The sequence below is a fragment of the Erpetoichthys calabaricus genome, chromosome 16 (assembly GCF_900747795.2).
Source record: "Erpetoichthys calabaricus chromosome 16, fErpCal1.3, whole genome shotgun sequence".
NCBI lineage: Eukaryota > Metazoa > Chordata > Cladistia > Polypteriformes > Polypteridae > Erpetoichthys > Erpetoichthys calabaricus.
The window spans coordinates 13,017,870-13,034,791 of NC_041409.2; the positions used below are offsets into that span (position 1 = coordinate 13,017,870).

The 16,922-nt window shown below is 39.2% G+C and overlaps 1 protein-coding gene across 5 annotated transcripts in view; it reads right to left on the reverse strand.

Moving 5' to 3' along the window:
- Nucleotides 1–6,963: 6,963 nt before the first annotated feature.
- The window catches only part of prorp (protein only RNase P catalytic subunit), a 62,363-nt gene continuing 52,404 nt past the window's right edge, over nt 6,964–16,922 (reverse strand). For 4 of the 5 annotated variants that reach the window (XM_028821739.2, XM_028821741.2, XM_051920162.1 and 1 more), the window contains 3 exons: nt 16,347–16,495; nt 12,714–12,909; nt 11,014–11,251 (listed from right to left, as the gene is read on the reverse strand). In XM_028821739.2, the coding sequence (XP_028677572.1) occupies nt 11,120–11,251; nt 12,714–12,909; nt 16,347–16,495 (477 nt within the window). In that variant the 3' untranslated portion in view covers nt 11,014–11,119. Of the gene's footprint in view, nt 7,534–10,919; nt 10,972–11,013; nt 11,252–12,713; nt 12,910–16,346; nt 16,496–16,922 lie in introns of those variants that run through there. The other variant, XR_007933701.1, reaches the window with a different exon arrangement.

Here is a 16,922-nt window from a genome sequence, read left to right on the forward strand (position 1 = left end):
TCCAACAAGTGTTTTTAGGAGGCCTCTGGTTTGTAGGTTCTTGGTAGAGTTACAGGTAAATTATGTGTCAGTAGCGGACAAGAAACATGAAACGAGTGCGATGGAGGCAATGGATTTTAAAGGTCGCGGTTGAGGTTATTCGAGACACTCCAATGTTATAAATGGGTTGATAGTTTGATCAGGAATGGTAGAGCCGGTGTAAGGGAAACATTATATGCACCAGCAAATTACTTGTTTGTTATACATCTTTTGTATTATTTTTACTCACATTTTATTACTTGCAGTCTTTCACTTTTTACAATGTCCAGTGGTAATGGGAAACTGTTTTTAGACAGGCGCTCAAATCAGAGATGCACTGACTGTTGTAAACATCTTTGGCAGATTTGGTAGACTCCCACCAAGATGACCTGGTGCAAACCCTGAAGGGCTTATAGAAGGTTATGTGGATGAATGGTTGAGGCCAATAGCATAACATCCTGTGGCACAGAGCATACAGTGTACTTTTGGGGTACTTGGCTACGTTAAGAAGAAAGGGTGCAACAAAGGCTGGTAAAGCCAGCACACTTCTGAAGGCTATTTCATTCTTTACTAACCTTTGTGATCTGCCTAACCACTCTGCAGTGAGAAGCGTTATGAGAGACCAGACTTAAAGATACAACCAGTGCCAAGTGAGAGCCAATAATGATAGGATGGTAAATACTTTAGATGCATTGAAAGGGGTTTTAAAGTTAAGCATGAGCTCCATATGTTTAGGCCATTTCTGAAGGCTTTTGCAGGGGGCCTTGGGTTGGGGAAATGTCAGTGTATTAGGGATCAATGGTAGAATGTAAATAGGATAATCCTAACTATTTCTTGAAGCTGTTTTAAGAAAATATTTCTTCAAAAAGACAAAACTATTGTTAAAATGCCAAAATAACACAGAGAATCAAAACTAGAAATTCCGTTACTGAAAATCAAGGCCTTAAAAGCTATTGGTCTATTGTTTTTGATGTTTCAATTTTAAGTTTAATTATTTAATAACTAGACATTAAGCCTGTTATACAATAACGGGCGCTAGAACAGTAGTGCATAAACATTAGTAGGAACAGTCTGTATTAAATGGCAAGGGACTTTGACCTCATTCTGTTTCTTGTCTTAATTTTTTTTGTCAAAAATATTTTTGCAAGAAGCCTAAAGTAAAATAATAATAATAATAAATAAAATAGAAACATATATGACAATACAGTAAGTATAATTAATATTACATTTATCCTCTCCTCTGTGGCTGTTGATTGATGTGTTGTGTCTGTTTGAAGATCTCCTATCCTGCCTCTCTTTATTTTAGCTTGCTGTGGCGTCTCTCCAGCAAGTATTTGAATCTGTGCTGGCGTGCAGCTGATTATTGTATGTGTGGCGTCTCCCCAGCAACGGATTTTATGTGTGCGAAAATAAATCTACTTTTAAAAGTCATCCTATTATAATATCATGAAAATTCGTATATGTAGGAAAACCCCTTCAACGACTGACACTTTACCGGGCCCAGCTTCTTAATCGCAAATCTGACATCCTCAGAGTAAACACTTGCACAACAACAAACACTAATCCCATCTCTTTGGGTAAGCTGGTCTCCGCATCTCAGTACCCGATTGGATTTTTCGTGCCTTATGTTTTAGGTGTTAACACAGCGGTGTCAAACTCCAGGCCTGGAGGGCCACAGTGGCTGCACGTTTTCATTCGGACCATTTTCCTAATCAGTGACCAGTTTTCACTACTAATTAATTTCTTTGCCCTTCAATTTAGTATCCCTGTTAAGGATTCAGTCCTCTGAATTTATTCCTTTCTTCATTAAATAACAGCCAAACAGTAATGAGATGTGAAACAAGCCAACAGGTGACCAACTAAATTGGGTCTTCAAACTTCAACCAATTTCTTAATGAGAAGACGAGTCTTGCTGTTAATTAAACCCGTTATTTAATTCCTTGGCCTGTTGCTTCTCTCATTCTGCCATGGCAGACATTTCCAAAAATGTTTATTTTCTGTTCTTTCCAAGAACACCATCAAGATGTTTTGGTGACATGAGAGATCAACCTCACTCAGACCTTCACCTTTCTTTATTTTCAGATATTGTGTGATGGGCACAGGTGAGCTGGTCATTTGTTGGCTTGTTTTGTGTCTCGTTATTGTTTGGTTGCTAATTAAGGAAAAAGAAACAACTAAGGGGCCTGAATCAAGTTAATTAAAACTAAAGAAAAAAGTTAATTAGTAGCAGAAACTGGTCACTAATTAAGAACATGGTTAGAATGAAAACCTGCAGCCACTGCGGCCCTCCAGGACCAGAGTTTGACATCCCTGTGTTAACTCATTTACCAAAATCCGATTGGATCGGCCGCGCAATATTTTATAGGTCCCACACTCTCTGTCTTGTGTGACGCGTCAGGCGGCCTTTGAAGCATCTGCTAGAGGCCGGTGACTCTGCCACTCATTCCGCCCTTCCCTGTACTTCCTCCTTGTCCGTAATATGCGTTTAATTTTTTGTCACAACAATGGGCAATCAGCAGAGTCTCCCCAGGAACTGATGTAATGTGTGACGTGCAGCTGATAATCGTGGCTGTGGCGTCTCTCCAGCAAGTTCTGTGCAGTTCCCCAGCAAGTATTTTAATCTGTGCTGGCGTGCAGCTGATTATTGTATGTGTGGCGTCTCCCCAGCAACGGATTTTATGTGTGCGAAAATAAATCTACTTTTAAAAGTCATCGTATTGTAATATCATGAAAATTCATATATTTAGGAAAACCCCTTCAACGACTGACACTTTACACTTTACCAGGCCCAGCTTCTTAATCGCAAATCTGACATCCTCAGAGTGAACGCTCGCACAACAACAAACACTAATCCCACCTCTTTGGGCAAGCTGGTCTCCGCGTCTCAGTACCCGATTGGATTTTTCGTGCCTTATGTTTTTAGGTGTTAACTCATTTACCGAAATCCGATTGGATCGGCCGCGCAATATTTTATAGGTCCCACCCTCTCTGTCTTGTGTGACACGTCAGGTGGCCTTTGAAGCATCTGCTAGAGGCCAGTGACTCTGCCACTCATTCCGCCCTTCCCTGTACTTCCTCCTTGTCCGTAATATGCGTTTAATTTTCTGTCACAACAGTGTGCAATCAGCAGTCTCCCCAGGAACTGATGTAATGTGTGACGTGCAGCTGATAATCGTGGCTGTGGCGTCTCTCCAGCAAGTACTGGGCAGTTCCCCAGCAAGTATTTTAATCTGTGCTGGCGTGCAGCTGATTATTGTATGTGTGGCGTCTCCCCAGCAACGGATTTTATGTGCGCGGCCACGAGTAACCAATCAGCACTCTCCCCAGCAATGATGTCCTTTATTAAAGAGTGCCCCGCGCATGTGCACTTCACCAGAAGACACATGGACGCACACAGGGATTTTATTAAACAGGATGTACAATGGCATGCAAAAGTTTTGTCACCCTTAGTCAAAATGTATATTACTATGAATAGTTAAGTGAGTAGAAAATGAGCTGATCTCCAAAAGGCATTACATTAAAGATAAGTCTTTTCAGCATTTTAAGGAAAATAGTTCATTATTTTTGTTTTGTACAATTGTAGAGTGGCAAAAAAAGGAAAGGAGCACCATGCAAGAGACTGGGCACCTCAAGATATTTGAGGTCTCAGACCTTCATTAGCTTGTTAGGGCTTTGGCATGTTCACAGTCATTGTTAGGAAACCCCATTTGATGGAAATTGCAAAGCTGCATAAATTCTCTGACTCCTCAAACGTTGTCCCAACAAGCAGCAGCCATGGGCACCTCTAAGCAGCTGCCTAGCACTCTGAAAAATAAAATAATTGCTGTCCACAAAGCAAGAGAAGGCTACAAAAAAATAGCAAAGTGTTTTGAGGTAGCCCTTTCCTCACTTCATGATGTAATTAAGAAATATCAGTTAACAGGTGATGGTGGCAGTCAAGTTGTTGTCTAGAAGGCCAAGAAATCTTTCCAGGAGAACCACTCCTAGGGTATCTAGAAAGGCAAATGAAAATCCCCATTTGACTTCAAAAAGATTGAGCAGAATCATGGAGTGGAGGTCCACTGTTGTACTGTGCAGTGACAGCTACACAAAAGTGACCTTCATGGAAGAGACATCAGAAGAAACCCACACTTGCATCCTCACCACAAAATTCAACGTCAGAAGTTTACAGATGTACATCTAAACAAGCTTGGTGCATTTTGGAAACAAGTCCTATGGACTGATGAATTCAAAATAGAACTTTTTGGCTGCAATATGCTGAAGTATGTTGGGAGAAGAAAGGGTGCAGAATTCCAGGAAAAGGAACACCTGTCCTGCTGTTAAGCATAGAGTGGCACAGGGAACATTTCACTGGTAGAGAGAAGAATGGATTCAGTTAAATACCAGCAGTTTCTGGAAGCAAATATCACACCATCTATAAAATAGCTAAAGAGGATGGCTTCTCTGTGGTGGGTTGGCACCCTGCCCGGGATTGGTTCCTGCCATGTGCCCTGTGTTGGCTGGGATTGGCTCCAGCAGAACCCAGTGACCCTGTGTTTGGATTCAGCGGGTTGGAAAATGGATGGATGGTTGGCTTCTACAACAGAATAATGATCCCAGATCCACAATGGACTACCTCAAGAAATGCAAACTGATTGTTTTGGCGTGGCCCTCAAAGTCCCTCAACCTAAACATCGTCATAAATCTGTGGATAGACCTCAAAAGAGCCGCGCATGCAAGACGACTCAAGAATCACACAGAACCAGAAGCCTTCTGCAAACACGAATGAGCAAAAATCCTTCAAAGAAGAATTGTGAGACTCTTAGCTGGCTACAAAAAGCGTTTATACTTGCTAGATGGTGGTGTTACTAAATACTGACCTTGCAGGGTGCCCAAATGTTTGCTTTTGGCCCTTTTCCTTTTTTGTTATTTTGAAATGTTAAATGATTGGAATTAAAAAAGTAATCTTGCTTAAAATAATAAAGAAATGTGTAATTGTTAACTTTTATGGCTTTTGGAAGTAGGTCATCCTTTACTTGGTTAGCTTAGCTATTGACAGTAATGGAACATTTGACCAGAGTGCCCAAACGTTTGCATGCCACTTTATTATTGGGGGGCGGCACGGTGGCGCAGTGGTAGCGCTGCTGCCTCTCAGTAAGGAGACTTGGGTTTGCTTCCTGGGTCCTCCCTGCGTGGAGTTTGCATGTTCTCCCCGTGTCTGCGTGGCTTTCCACCCACAGTCCAGTGTAGGTTAGATGCATTGGCAATCCTAAATTGTCCCTAGTGGGTGCTTGGTGTGTGGGTGTGTGTGCCCTGCCCGAGATTTGTTCCTGCCTTGCGCCCTGTGCTGGCTGGGATTGACTCCAGCAGACCCCCGTGACCCTGTGTTAGGATATAGCGGGTTGGACAATGGCTGACTGACTGACTGAATTATTAGGCAGCACAGTCATTAGTGGAAGTGCTTCACACCTTCAGGAGTCAGGGTTCACCTTTGTCAGTGTGGAGTTTGCAGTTTCACTGTGACATTGCTCTGTTTTTCCTCCCTTGTCACAAATACACACTTGTTGAATTAAATGACAACTGAAAAATGGGTCCATTGTGAATGTGGATGTGGGTGATGGTACCAGCCAGACTTGGGCACCCTGTGATCCAAGATTTGATTTAGTGAATTTAATAAATTGGCAAAACATACGTGAATTTGTTCCCAAATCTAAGTTTATTAAATATTTTCATTATCTACTGAAAAATGAAAGGGTCTTTTGTAACTGATACAAAAGTAATTATATTTTATCCATCCATCCATTTTCCAACCCGCTGAATCTGAACACAGGGTCACGGGGGTCTGCTGGAGCCAATCCCAGCCAACACAGGGCACAAGGCAGGAACCAATCCAGGGCAGGGTGCCACCCCACCGCAGTAATTATATTTTATGCAGTTGAAAATGACTATAAGAAATCTTCTTCTTTCTTTTTGGTATCTTATTTCTTTTGATGATTTTTTGGTCTTCCTAGTACAGTGGTACCTCTGGTCACGACAGTAATTTGTTCCAAAACTCTGGACACAACCCGATTTGGTCGCGACCCGAACGTAATTCCCCCATAAGATTGTATGTAAATACAATTAATCCGTTCCAGACCATACAAACTGTATGTAAATATATTTTTTTTAGCACAAAAATAGTTAAGTATACTGCAGTGGGCTGGCGCCCTGCCCGGGGTTTGTTTGCTGTCTTGCGCCCTGTGTTGGCTGGGATTGGCTCCAGCAGACCCCCGTGACCCTGTAGTTAGGATATAGCAGGTCAGATAATGGATGGATAGTTAAGTATACCATAGAATGCACAGTGTAATAGTAAACTGAATGTAAAAACATTGAATAACGCCGAGAAAACCTTGAACAACAGAGAAAACTAACATTACAAGAGTTGGCGCTACACCCTTACAAACCGCTCGGTGTAAACACTTTTTTTATGAGTTTTAAGTGCAGGGGAAAAAAATTAAATGCCACTTCTCTTGCAAAACTTTTCACACCATCCTCTACTGGCTTTAAATTCCTCACCTTCACTACTCGAAGAAGGATTTTTTTTTCAGCAAATTGCCATGAATCTTCCTGGCTTTCTCTCATATGATCGCCTCGCTTATGCTATCCCCTGCAAGTTGCTTATCGTTCAGCCACACTAGCAACAGTTTTTCCACCTCTTCCAGCACTTGAGGCCTCTGCTTAGTTAACATTACAACTCCTTTTTCAACATCAGCTGCTTTGTTAGGCCCTGTATATGCAAACAAAAGAAAATGGGAAACGAAGAATGGGCAATAATCATTGGCACGTATGAATGCGGGTAGGGAAAGTGGCCTCCAGTGTTTTTGTTCGCCACCGGAGCATGTGGTCATGAACAGATGCAAACTTTTTGATCATAACCTGATTTGTACGTGTTTGGAATCGTTTGTGACCAGAGGCTCTACTGTATTATGATTAACTGATTTAATTTCATGTTGTTATTATCTTTTATTAAGTTCTCTCTGCTTTCCTTTTCTTTCTCAAAAGAATTCTTGTGTTAGCTTAATTGGCGACTGTTATGTGCCCACTTTGACTAAGTGTAGAAATGTGCCTTGCGATTGGCTACACCCCATCATGGATTGTTCCTGCTCATCCCACAGTACTGTTGAATTAAGCCTTAACATATGTGCTCCAGAATTGGATAAGTGAGTTGAAAATGGATGCATTTCTATCTTGGAAATTTTATTGTTTAATACAACAACCTTTCTGTTTGTTAAGCAATACCAAATGAAGATAGTAATGGCATTCTTGACTAGGCGGTCCTTAGAATTTTTGCTTCACAGTTTCAGCATCCTGTTTCCAGATATCCTCCAGCTCTCTTTCTGCTTTGAAGTTTAATGTTGCCCCCATCCAAATGGTGTAGGTACATTAATGATGGCTCTTAATTGCCCTTGCGTGGATGTGTGTGGTTTGCTGGAGGACTCTCTTCCCATCCTTGGCTTTTGTCCACTGTTACCAGTCAAGGCTCCAACTCCCTCAGCCCTATAATGCATTAGTGACTTTGGCATGGCGGAGTAGCTTGCATGCACCAGGAATTCTTAAAGCTGTGTCATTTGGAGCCAATGCTTCTTGCTGGATTACACTTGGCCAACTGGAGATAATAAGACTCACCACTGTAGTTAGTGACTGCTGGCCAGTGCCTATTATGTGACATACCCCAGTCTGAGATAGAACATGGCATAGAAGCTGATGTGTAGGGCGCAGGTATTGTGTTTCTGGTTGACGAGTATGCGAAGAGTAGATTCAGGTAGCATTTTTTCAAACTCTGAAACAGCAGTCATTTTCTTAAACTTTTTGGAAATCTTGGTCAGATCCATTGACCATCCTGCCAAAAAAGCTGCTCTTAACTTTTGTGTGTTCCATCCCTGTTTATGCCCACAAATGGATCAAAGGGTTGCCCGATGACAGAATCTAACCGCTGTTTGGATGCCAATGACTGCAGCTGCTTGCACAATAAGGTCTAGTTAGACTCCATCTACCTCAGCTTCCTGAAGATGAAGCAATAGCCTTATCGGATGGTGAGTTGAACTCATCCACAATATAAGAATCCATTAAATATTCCCAGCAACCATCACTCTTTACTCATTTGTGTCAAATCTATCTATCTAACCCAATATACCACCACCATGTGTTGATCAACTGATAGCTCAGGTCCTCTGTTTGTTTAACTGTCCAGGATATATGTAACTATGAAGATGACTTTATGGTAACAGGTACACAAATAACTGTCATTGTATTACTCTGTGAGTCAAAGGCACACTGAGATGGCTCTGTCATCCAACAACAGATTGCTGATCCTTTGAATATTCAACACCCACAAGGAAACTGCAGGTTAAGATCGGCATCCTATCTGACTGAGACATCTGACTTCAGAGATAATGATAGGCAGAGTTTGCCACTACTTTTCAACATCTCCCACAAGCCCTGGTTCCTCCTCCACCAGCAAGGTGACATTTCACACTCTTAACAGCTAGATTTCACTGCTAAGGTCAACCCATGTAAAATGACAACACTGAAGTGTGAAGATAGTGTATCAGCAGTTCAAGAGATGTGGGGAAATACTGATGTAAAGTGGGGATGTTGTTGAGAAATAACAAGTACACTGTGAAGGTGGAAAGTACACCATCTATAGTGGAGGTGTAAGTAGCATCTGGTAGAGCCATGGTTATGAATGCAGTACTTGAGAGTAGCAGTGGTAAAGCTGGTAGTGGTGGCCTTTAGATGAAACTTATCTAGAAATGTTGAAGGTACTGGACTTTGTTGTCCATCCTTATTAATACATCTCCGTTGTTGTGAAAAATTCAAATTTAGCATAAGGTGAAAAATAACCGTCTGCTTTGATTTGTGCATTACAGTGATCTACATGTAAAAAGCATGTTATTCCAATCTAGAAGTTATGTTAAACTAAGACATGATTTAAAATGTAGCAGAACAGATAAGGTCAAACTAATTTACAAAAGTCTTTCAGATAAACAAGCTGAACAGGATAACATACAACAGTTTTAAGGGAAAAGTTACCAATGATAGTGTTTAGTCAAAAATGAGGACCACACCCTGGCTTTACCGCTCACTATTCTACAGCGGGCATTTTCAGAAGCAAGCAGCCTGGACTCATCAGGTGAGCCTGTGGAATTCAGCATGAACAAGAATCCTGCCTATTCAAACCATCACTGAACTGGAACAGAGACACTTCTAATGCTTCCAACAGGCAGAATAATCGCCTCCCCTTTTATTTACAGTTTAGGGGTGGTTGGTGCAAGAGTGCTGTGTTTAGCTCTGGTTACATGTTAAAAGAACGACTCTCAGTTATTGTGTATCATTTAAGAACAAAGCAGGATAGGAACAGCACATCTGTGATTAATAAAGTATCTATCTATCTATCTATCTATCTATCTATCTATCTATCTATCTATCTATCTATCTATCTATCTATCTATCTATCTATCCATGTTCCAGTTTCCCTGGAATCATTTCTCTCACATTCACTTGAAACAAATATTACATGTTGCTAAATTGGTGGCATCAGAATTACCAATGCAGATTTCACTTTAGTTGTTAAGCAGATATCAAACTACTCCTTGTCTTTGTATGGGTGTCTAAAAAAAAGCAAATGTTGGCTCCAGTAAGCTCAAAACACTATAGATAAGCCACAGAAGTTTTGGGATTCTGTTCTATGAAGTGATGAAACAAAACAAAGTTTTCGGGCCTATGGATTAGCAGTATGTCTGGAGGAGGAAGAAAGAAGCACATGCTGAAAATAACACCCTGCTTGTAGTGAAGCATGGCAGTGGCTCAGTGATGCTCTGGGGCTGCTTTGGTTCTTCTGGCACTGGAAACCTGCAGCATGTGGAGGGCAAGATGGATTCAATCAAGTACCAAGAAATCCTAGGAGAAAACGTCATGCCGTCTGTGAAGAAGTTGAAGCTTGGGTGTCACTGGACCTTCCAGCAGGACAATAATCCCAGGCATATCTTTAAGTCCACCAAAGCTTTGTTTCAGAATAAGTCGTGGAAGATTCCAGAGTGGCCATCACAGTTGCCTGACTTGAACCCCATAGAAAATCTCTGGTGGGATTTGAAGAAGGTGGTTGCAGCACGCAAACCTAAGAATATTAGTGAGCTGGAGGCCATTGCCATGGTGTCTGGCTATGCATCACATTTGCAGCAGGTCATAACTGCAAAAGGGTGCTGTACTCAGTACTAAAGATGCTTATCATGAAGGGGTTGAATAATTGTAAGACTGTAGCTGTCATTACAAGATGCATTTGATAGATAGATAAATCTTTATTGTCATTGTCACTTTTACAAAAGAACAACGAAACTGAAGGTGCAGTCGACTCAGAGTGAGGCATAAGAGTTACTGTATTTGGTGTTGAATGTGGAGAAACCACTGTAATATTAGCTGTGTTAAGCTATTTAAATTCTTCTCGTTTGATGTGCTTATTGCATTACTGCTGAAAGTTACCTAATTTGCAATTGGTTTTGAATAATTTTGAGTGGAATTATATATGAGGTGGCACCACCTGTGGAACACATGATATACTGTTCCTCCCCCAAACTATGCGACTCTTCAATTCCACCCGGGGGGTAAACATTAACATTATACAAAGTTATTGTCTGTTTTTACCAGCATTATTATCAATCTTTAATTTAATATTGTTTTCTGTATCAGTAAGGTGCTGCTGGAGAATGTGAATTTCCCCTTGGGATTAATAAAGTATCTATCTATCTATCTATCTATCTATCTATCTATCTATCTATCTATCTACTGTACATCACTCAATACTGTAACTTCAAATTGGTAAAAGATTAAATAATAAATTTCAGAAATTATTTTAATAAAAACTATTCCCATTTGTGAGGCATCACCTGTGATTGTTTTATTTTCAGGTAAAGCAGTTGTTTGTTTTTTCTTCCCCAACTGGAAAAAAAATGAAACTTCCTAAGATAAAAACAAATCATATATTATCTAAACCTTTTATTTTAAACAGAAGCTCTAATGTCATGTACAATACATATATGACAAATTAATTTTACAGTGCATGGCTGAGTATGTTTGAAGAAAACCCTTAATTTTTCTGTACGAGGCACAACCATTTTGTTGGGACTTCATACGTGCATCTCTCGACTTCATCCTTATCATAGGGAATATGCCATGAAGTCCCATTAGTCTGAACGATGGTATCATAAATAGGTACAACCTGAGTAAAAGAGAATGAGAAAAGCTGATATCAGAATTTATTCAAGAAAGATGATTTCACTGGTCAACAAGCATTTTGCTACTGGGATTCTTTCATCTGTACTTTAACAAATTTCACTTGCTGACTCCAAATCTGAAAACCGTTTTCGTCCAGCAGCACGTCCCATTTTTTAGTTATGATGTTCCAGGTGTTGGACAGCTTAGGGTGACTGGACAGTAAAGACGATGCGTTTCAGCATTTAAGAAATGTTTGGAGTCGAGAAAAGTGAAGCCAAAATGAAGGAAGGTGTTTTTGTTGGCCCTGAAATCCATGAACTGATGCTTGACGATGAGTTCAAAAAGAAACTGAAGCCAACTGAATCAGCACCCTCGTTCATGCAGGTTGTCCAGAATTTTCTTGACAGCCACAGAGCAGAGAATCATACTGAGCTTGTGGAGAATATGCTGAAAGTATATCAGCTTACAGGAGCCAGAATGTCACTGAAGACGCATGTTTTACATTCTCATCTCGACTTTTTTCCACCAAATCTAAGTGATGTCAGAGATGAGCATGGGGAAAGATTTCATCAAGATATAAAGGTGATGGAAAACTGGTATCGGGAAAAATTCACTACAAGCCTGATGGGTGACTACTGTTGGTTCTTGCAAAGAGAGCCGGATGTGCAGTACAAGCATAAAAGCGAGTGCCTCCAACATTTTTGGGCACGCTGACCTCACTTTTATATTGAGGTAAATTGACATAAATATGCTTTAACGCGTCTCTGGTATCGTCTTCTGGTTTGTTTTCAGAATAAACACATCAAAACAATTTTGGTGGGACAGAGTCCAAACTCCAGATATTGTGTTAATATATTATATTGATATTCAAAAGTGTCAAAATGTCAATGATGTATATTTCAAAAACCTGACGTGCTAGCTTAATTCCGATTTCATATATAAAATCAGTGTAAAAAACTTAATAAAGAGCTGCTCTGAAGTTCCCAGAAGCAAACAAAAAATATTTTTTTGTAGACCAGTGTTTCAAAATAATCAGGGTTAACATTGAAAAACATTTGTCTCCACTGAACTCTTACTTGTGGATTGCAAATAATTTATTATCAAAAGTATTGCACTTTTGAACAAACCTAATCAATGAATATTCAAAGCATTTGAAAGTAAAAGCAATTTTTAATAGCCACAAGTTCATAAACTATTAAATGATATTTAAGACAAATACATTTAAATAGACAGACAGACAGACAGACAGACAGACAGATAGATAGATAGATAGATAGATAGATAGATACTTTATTAATCCCAAGGGGAAATTCACAAATAATATCTACAGATAGTCTAAAACAGTTTTTAAATCGCTGCATGATAAAATAAATAAATAAACTGGTTTTAATGAATACAATTAGTTGGCACATAGCTACAGGGTTTTGACTGACAATGCCTTTCTGACTGTTAACTGTCTATTTCACCTGAAAATTGACACTCCTCCCTGGGTTATAGTTGGCCAGCACCAGCTGATGGCCACGTTGCCATTTGAAGAAAAGCCGTCGCAAGCCACTGTCTGTTAGGCATGCTTTGTGATCCCTCATTAGGTCTTGACTTAGAAACCTGCAGTGGTTTCCAGAATGCAAGGTGGCATATAGCAGGAATGGGTCATCCTCTGAACTATAGTAAATAAAGTAAAAAAACACAACTTGTCACACATTGCTGAACATTTTTAACTGTATACACATAATGAGAGACAAATTTGACATGTGTGATTTGTACCTTTAACGTACTGTAAATGACGTCCGTTTACGAGAAGATGCCAGGGTAGCAAAACTTACTAGTCATCAGTTTTCCAGGTCCTTTTTTAGCATGCATATTTTTGAATATCTAAGAATGTTATTTTTGTAGAAGTTGCAGTACATTTGGAATATTGTTAATTAAATTATTCTGATAATTATATCCCCTGCTAAATTTCTATTTATAAATACTAGGGGGCTTCGCTCGCCAACCCCCGTGTTTGGTTTTCCGGATACACACTTTTAAGATTGGTTTTTTCTTTGAATTGCTGCTATTTCATTAGTTTCACTTTTATTTCAGAACTTCTGTAAAAACAATATTTGTAATCTTGCGAGTCCCAATATGCTGAATCTTTTTAATGAGGTCAGGATAGGTTTCTCTGTTTGGAATTTCAGCACAGACAAAACGATCTACATCATCAGCAGTCAATAATTTTTTTTTTACAAAGTAAAAAAGTAAGTAGAGTTCTGCATTGGACTCCTGTCTGTAAAGTCGTGCTATTTTCCTCTCACATTTCCAAAAGTACATGGGGTTACCAAGGTGACACCCCAGCTTTTGTCTAGGTTTTTGTACAAGGGCTAGACAGAACGTTTTTGACTCCTGGGGTAAATTTAGGTTTTTAAATAAGCAGACAGATAAATATATATACATTAACAAAGTAACCAATACTTGCATGTGTGGTAAAGTCCGTTTTTGAAATTCTCAAGATTCTTTATTTGTCACATGCATAGTTATACAGGACAACACACAATAAAATGCATCCTGATCCGCTTATTAAAAACTGTGCAAAGTTAGAAGAATATCAGTTACATTAACAAAAAGTCATAGATCGAAAGATAACAGTATAGTAGAACATAATAAATAAGTAAAATTATGTGAATAAAGTAGAATTAAGTGTTAAGGTGCAATAGTGTAGTAATTATTGTGCAAAACCAAAGTTAGACTGGTGCATAGTTAAATGAGGCAGTTTGTTTGTTTGCACTACTGCGATCTTTACTTTCTTTTTTTATATTTTCTAATTTTCCTACTTTCATATCCTTTAACTTTCTCCACATGTGTATAGTGCCGTTTTTTTTTTTTTTTTTTGAGCCTTTCTAATTTCCCTGGTTTCATAATCTCTAACCTGCTCTGCATGTGTTTAGCGCCAACGTTTGTAAACGTCTTCATGAAGTTCTACTTTGTCTTTTACTCACTGTCATTTAATTCTGAGCCGGATTGGACGTGCTTTTTTTTCAGTTCCACTTGTTCCGGGCTAATAATTACTTTCCTTATTTTCTGAATTTGCACCTCGATTATTCTTTTTTGCTCTTTTTTTTTTCTCCGCGTTGCTTTCTTCTTCGCTTAGATGTCGACATTTCATTTATAACGTACTGTCCTTATACGCTTTATATGCGCTGAGAGCCCTGGATCTGTGTGTGCTCAAATCCTTTACAGGACTGAATGTTTTGCTGCCTATTGTCCTATTTGATAGATTGTAAGTATGGCCTGTCTTTGGTCTCACGGGTAGATTGTAAATAGGGCATGTCTTTGGTCTCACAGGTGTTTAAAATGTCTTCCAAGAAGTTCACGTATCGTAGACTTGCTTTTCTTTTACATATAGAGAGAAAATGTTTGCTGGTCTTTCAGACAGGCTGAGAATTTCAGTTAACCCTGATTTATCAACAGCTACTTTACTAATTCTCTGACAAGCCAGATTTTAAAAGCATGTTGTTAGAAAAACAGCTTTAAAGTGTCTTGTTTAAATGAAAATATCCGCAGTTATCTTGGAATTCATTAATTTAACAGAAGAGATATACTAACATTAAACTTTTATCCATAGTTTTGATTTTAAGCAGTATTTTTGGAGAGAAATGTCACAGAATAAATTTAGAATGTGCACATTGTTGAGATAAATCATGTAGTCCATGATGATATCATTATTTACAAGCCCTATGCAGAAAACCCCCCAAGATTATAACCCCCCCCAACTTCTTGTTACACTGGGGAATACCCATCACAAATTAAAATGTAAATCCTTTATTGTATTTTGATATTTATGAATGTCAATAGGGCGGCACGGTGGCGCAGTGGTAGCACTGCTGCCTCGCAGTTAGGAGACCCGGGTTCGCTTCCCAGGTCCTCCCTGCGTGGAGTTTGCATGTTCTCTCCATGTCTGCGTGGGTTTCCTCCGGGCGCTCCGGTTTCCTCCCACGGTCCAAAGACATGCAGGTTAGGTGGACTGGCGATTCTAAATTGGCCCTAGTGTGTGCTTGGTGTGTGGGTGTGTTTGTGTGTGTCCTGCGATGGGTTGGCACCCTGCCCAGGATTGGTTCCCTGCCTTGTGCCCTGTGTTGGCTGGGATTGGCTCCAGCAGATCCCCGTGACCCTGTGTTCGGATTCAGCGGGTTGGAAAATGGATGGATGGATGAATGTCAATATTAATTTACATAAATGATAGTTGGGTAACAACTTGAAGGTTATACCAGTACTTTAAAGCTATTGTTACTGATAGTATTTAAACAGTATATTTTATATTCTATTACAGAAAAAGACACAATATTGTTCACTTGAATAATGGAGATACCTTTAATAAAAAGCCATTGAATTGGGTTTCAGTTTTTGCTGTGGTATCGAATATCATAAACTTTCAGTGGTACTGGTATCATGACATCGCTAGTCCAGATGTTCAAAGCTGATAGAAATTTGTGCACACAGTTTAAAGGTCATCACGGCTGCCAAAGCGGCATCTGCTAAATACTGACTTGTGCAATCTTTTTTATGTGTGTTTTATATTTGCAATTAATTTAGATCATTTTTCAGAGATCTGCTTTCATTTTGGCATTTAAGAATCTCTTTATACTGATCAGTGTCAAAAGAGCCAAATTATATAGATTAAATGTTGTATAACAAATACAATGTGAAAACATCCAATATGTGAATTCTCTTTAAAGGCAGCGTATGTATAGCAACATGAGTGATGCATTTTCTATAAGTGAGAACATAATGCTATCAGATGAACTCTTTGAGCACCAGAATTTTTCCAACACAATACGGCATGCGTTATTAAAAAAATAAAGTAAATCAGTCTTTTTAAGCTTAAATTAACACAAACTGCAAGGAGCAAAATATAAGCAAGATATAAATTGTAAAGGGAACACAAAGTTTAGCTTTGCAGTTTTATAGTGTTTGCAAAACCCAAGGTGCATTCTTCTATAAATGGTCAAAAATATTTAATTTTTACTTAAATTTAAAAATAACAATAAAAAGTACTGTCTTATTGATTCAAACATTTACATTTTTTAGAATGTATTGTATTGTAAGGTGTTAATGAAATTTACATATTTTCTGTGAAGAAGCAGTCAGCTTTTTGCTGAATGGTAGCCATGTTACTCCTGTCCCAGGAACGAGATGGTTTAAGCATGTGCTTTCGACCAAGGACCAGTAGGCGAAGGTTTAGTTCTGCCAGGTGAGAAACAACTTCCAAAAGCTATTTAAGAAAGAAAAAGACACAATTACTCTAATACACAAAGCATTTACTTTTCATTGCCATTGTTAAAATCTCACTTATTCTGAATAACATTTAAAAAGGAAGAAGGAAAAAATGACTGTTAGGTACAGGACAGTACAGCATAGAGTTACTGCCACATGAATCTAGCAACCAGAGTTTGAACCCCACACTTGATTGTTGTCCATGAGGAGACTACATTATCCTCACTGTTTCTACATGGGTTTTCCTCCAAGTTCTCAAGTTTTCCTCCAACATTGCCAAAAACAAGCATGTTAGGTCAAATGACAACTCTAAATTGGTCTTGTGTGAGAGGGAGTTTGCATCACTGGAACCTATGATGGACTTTCACCCTTATCTACGGCTGTTTGCCAACTTTCACCTAGTGCTTCCAAGATAGGCTCTGGCC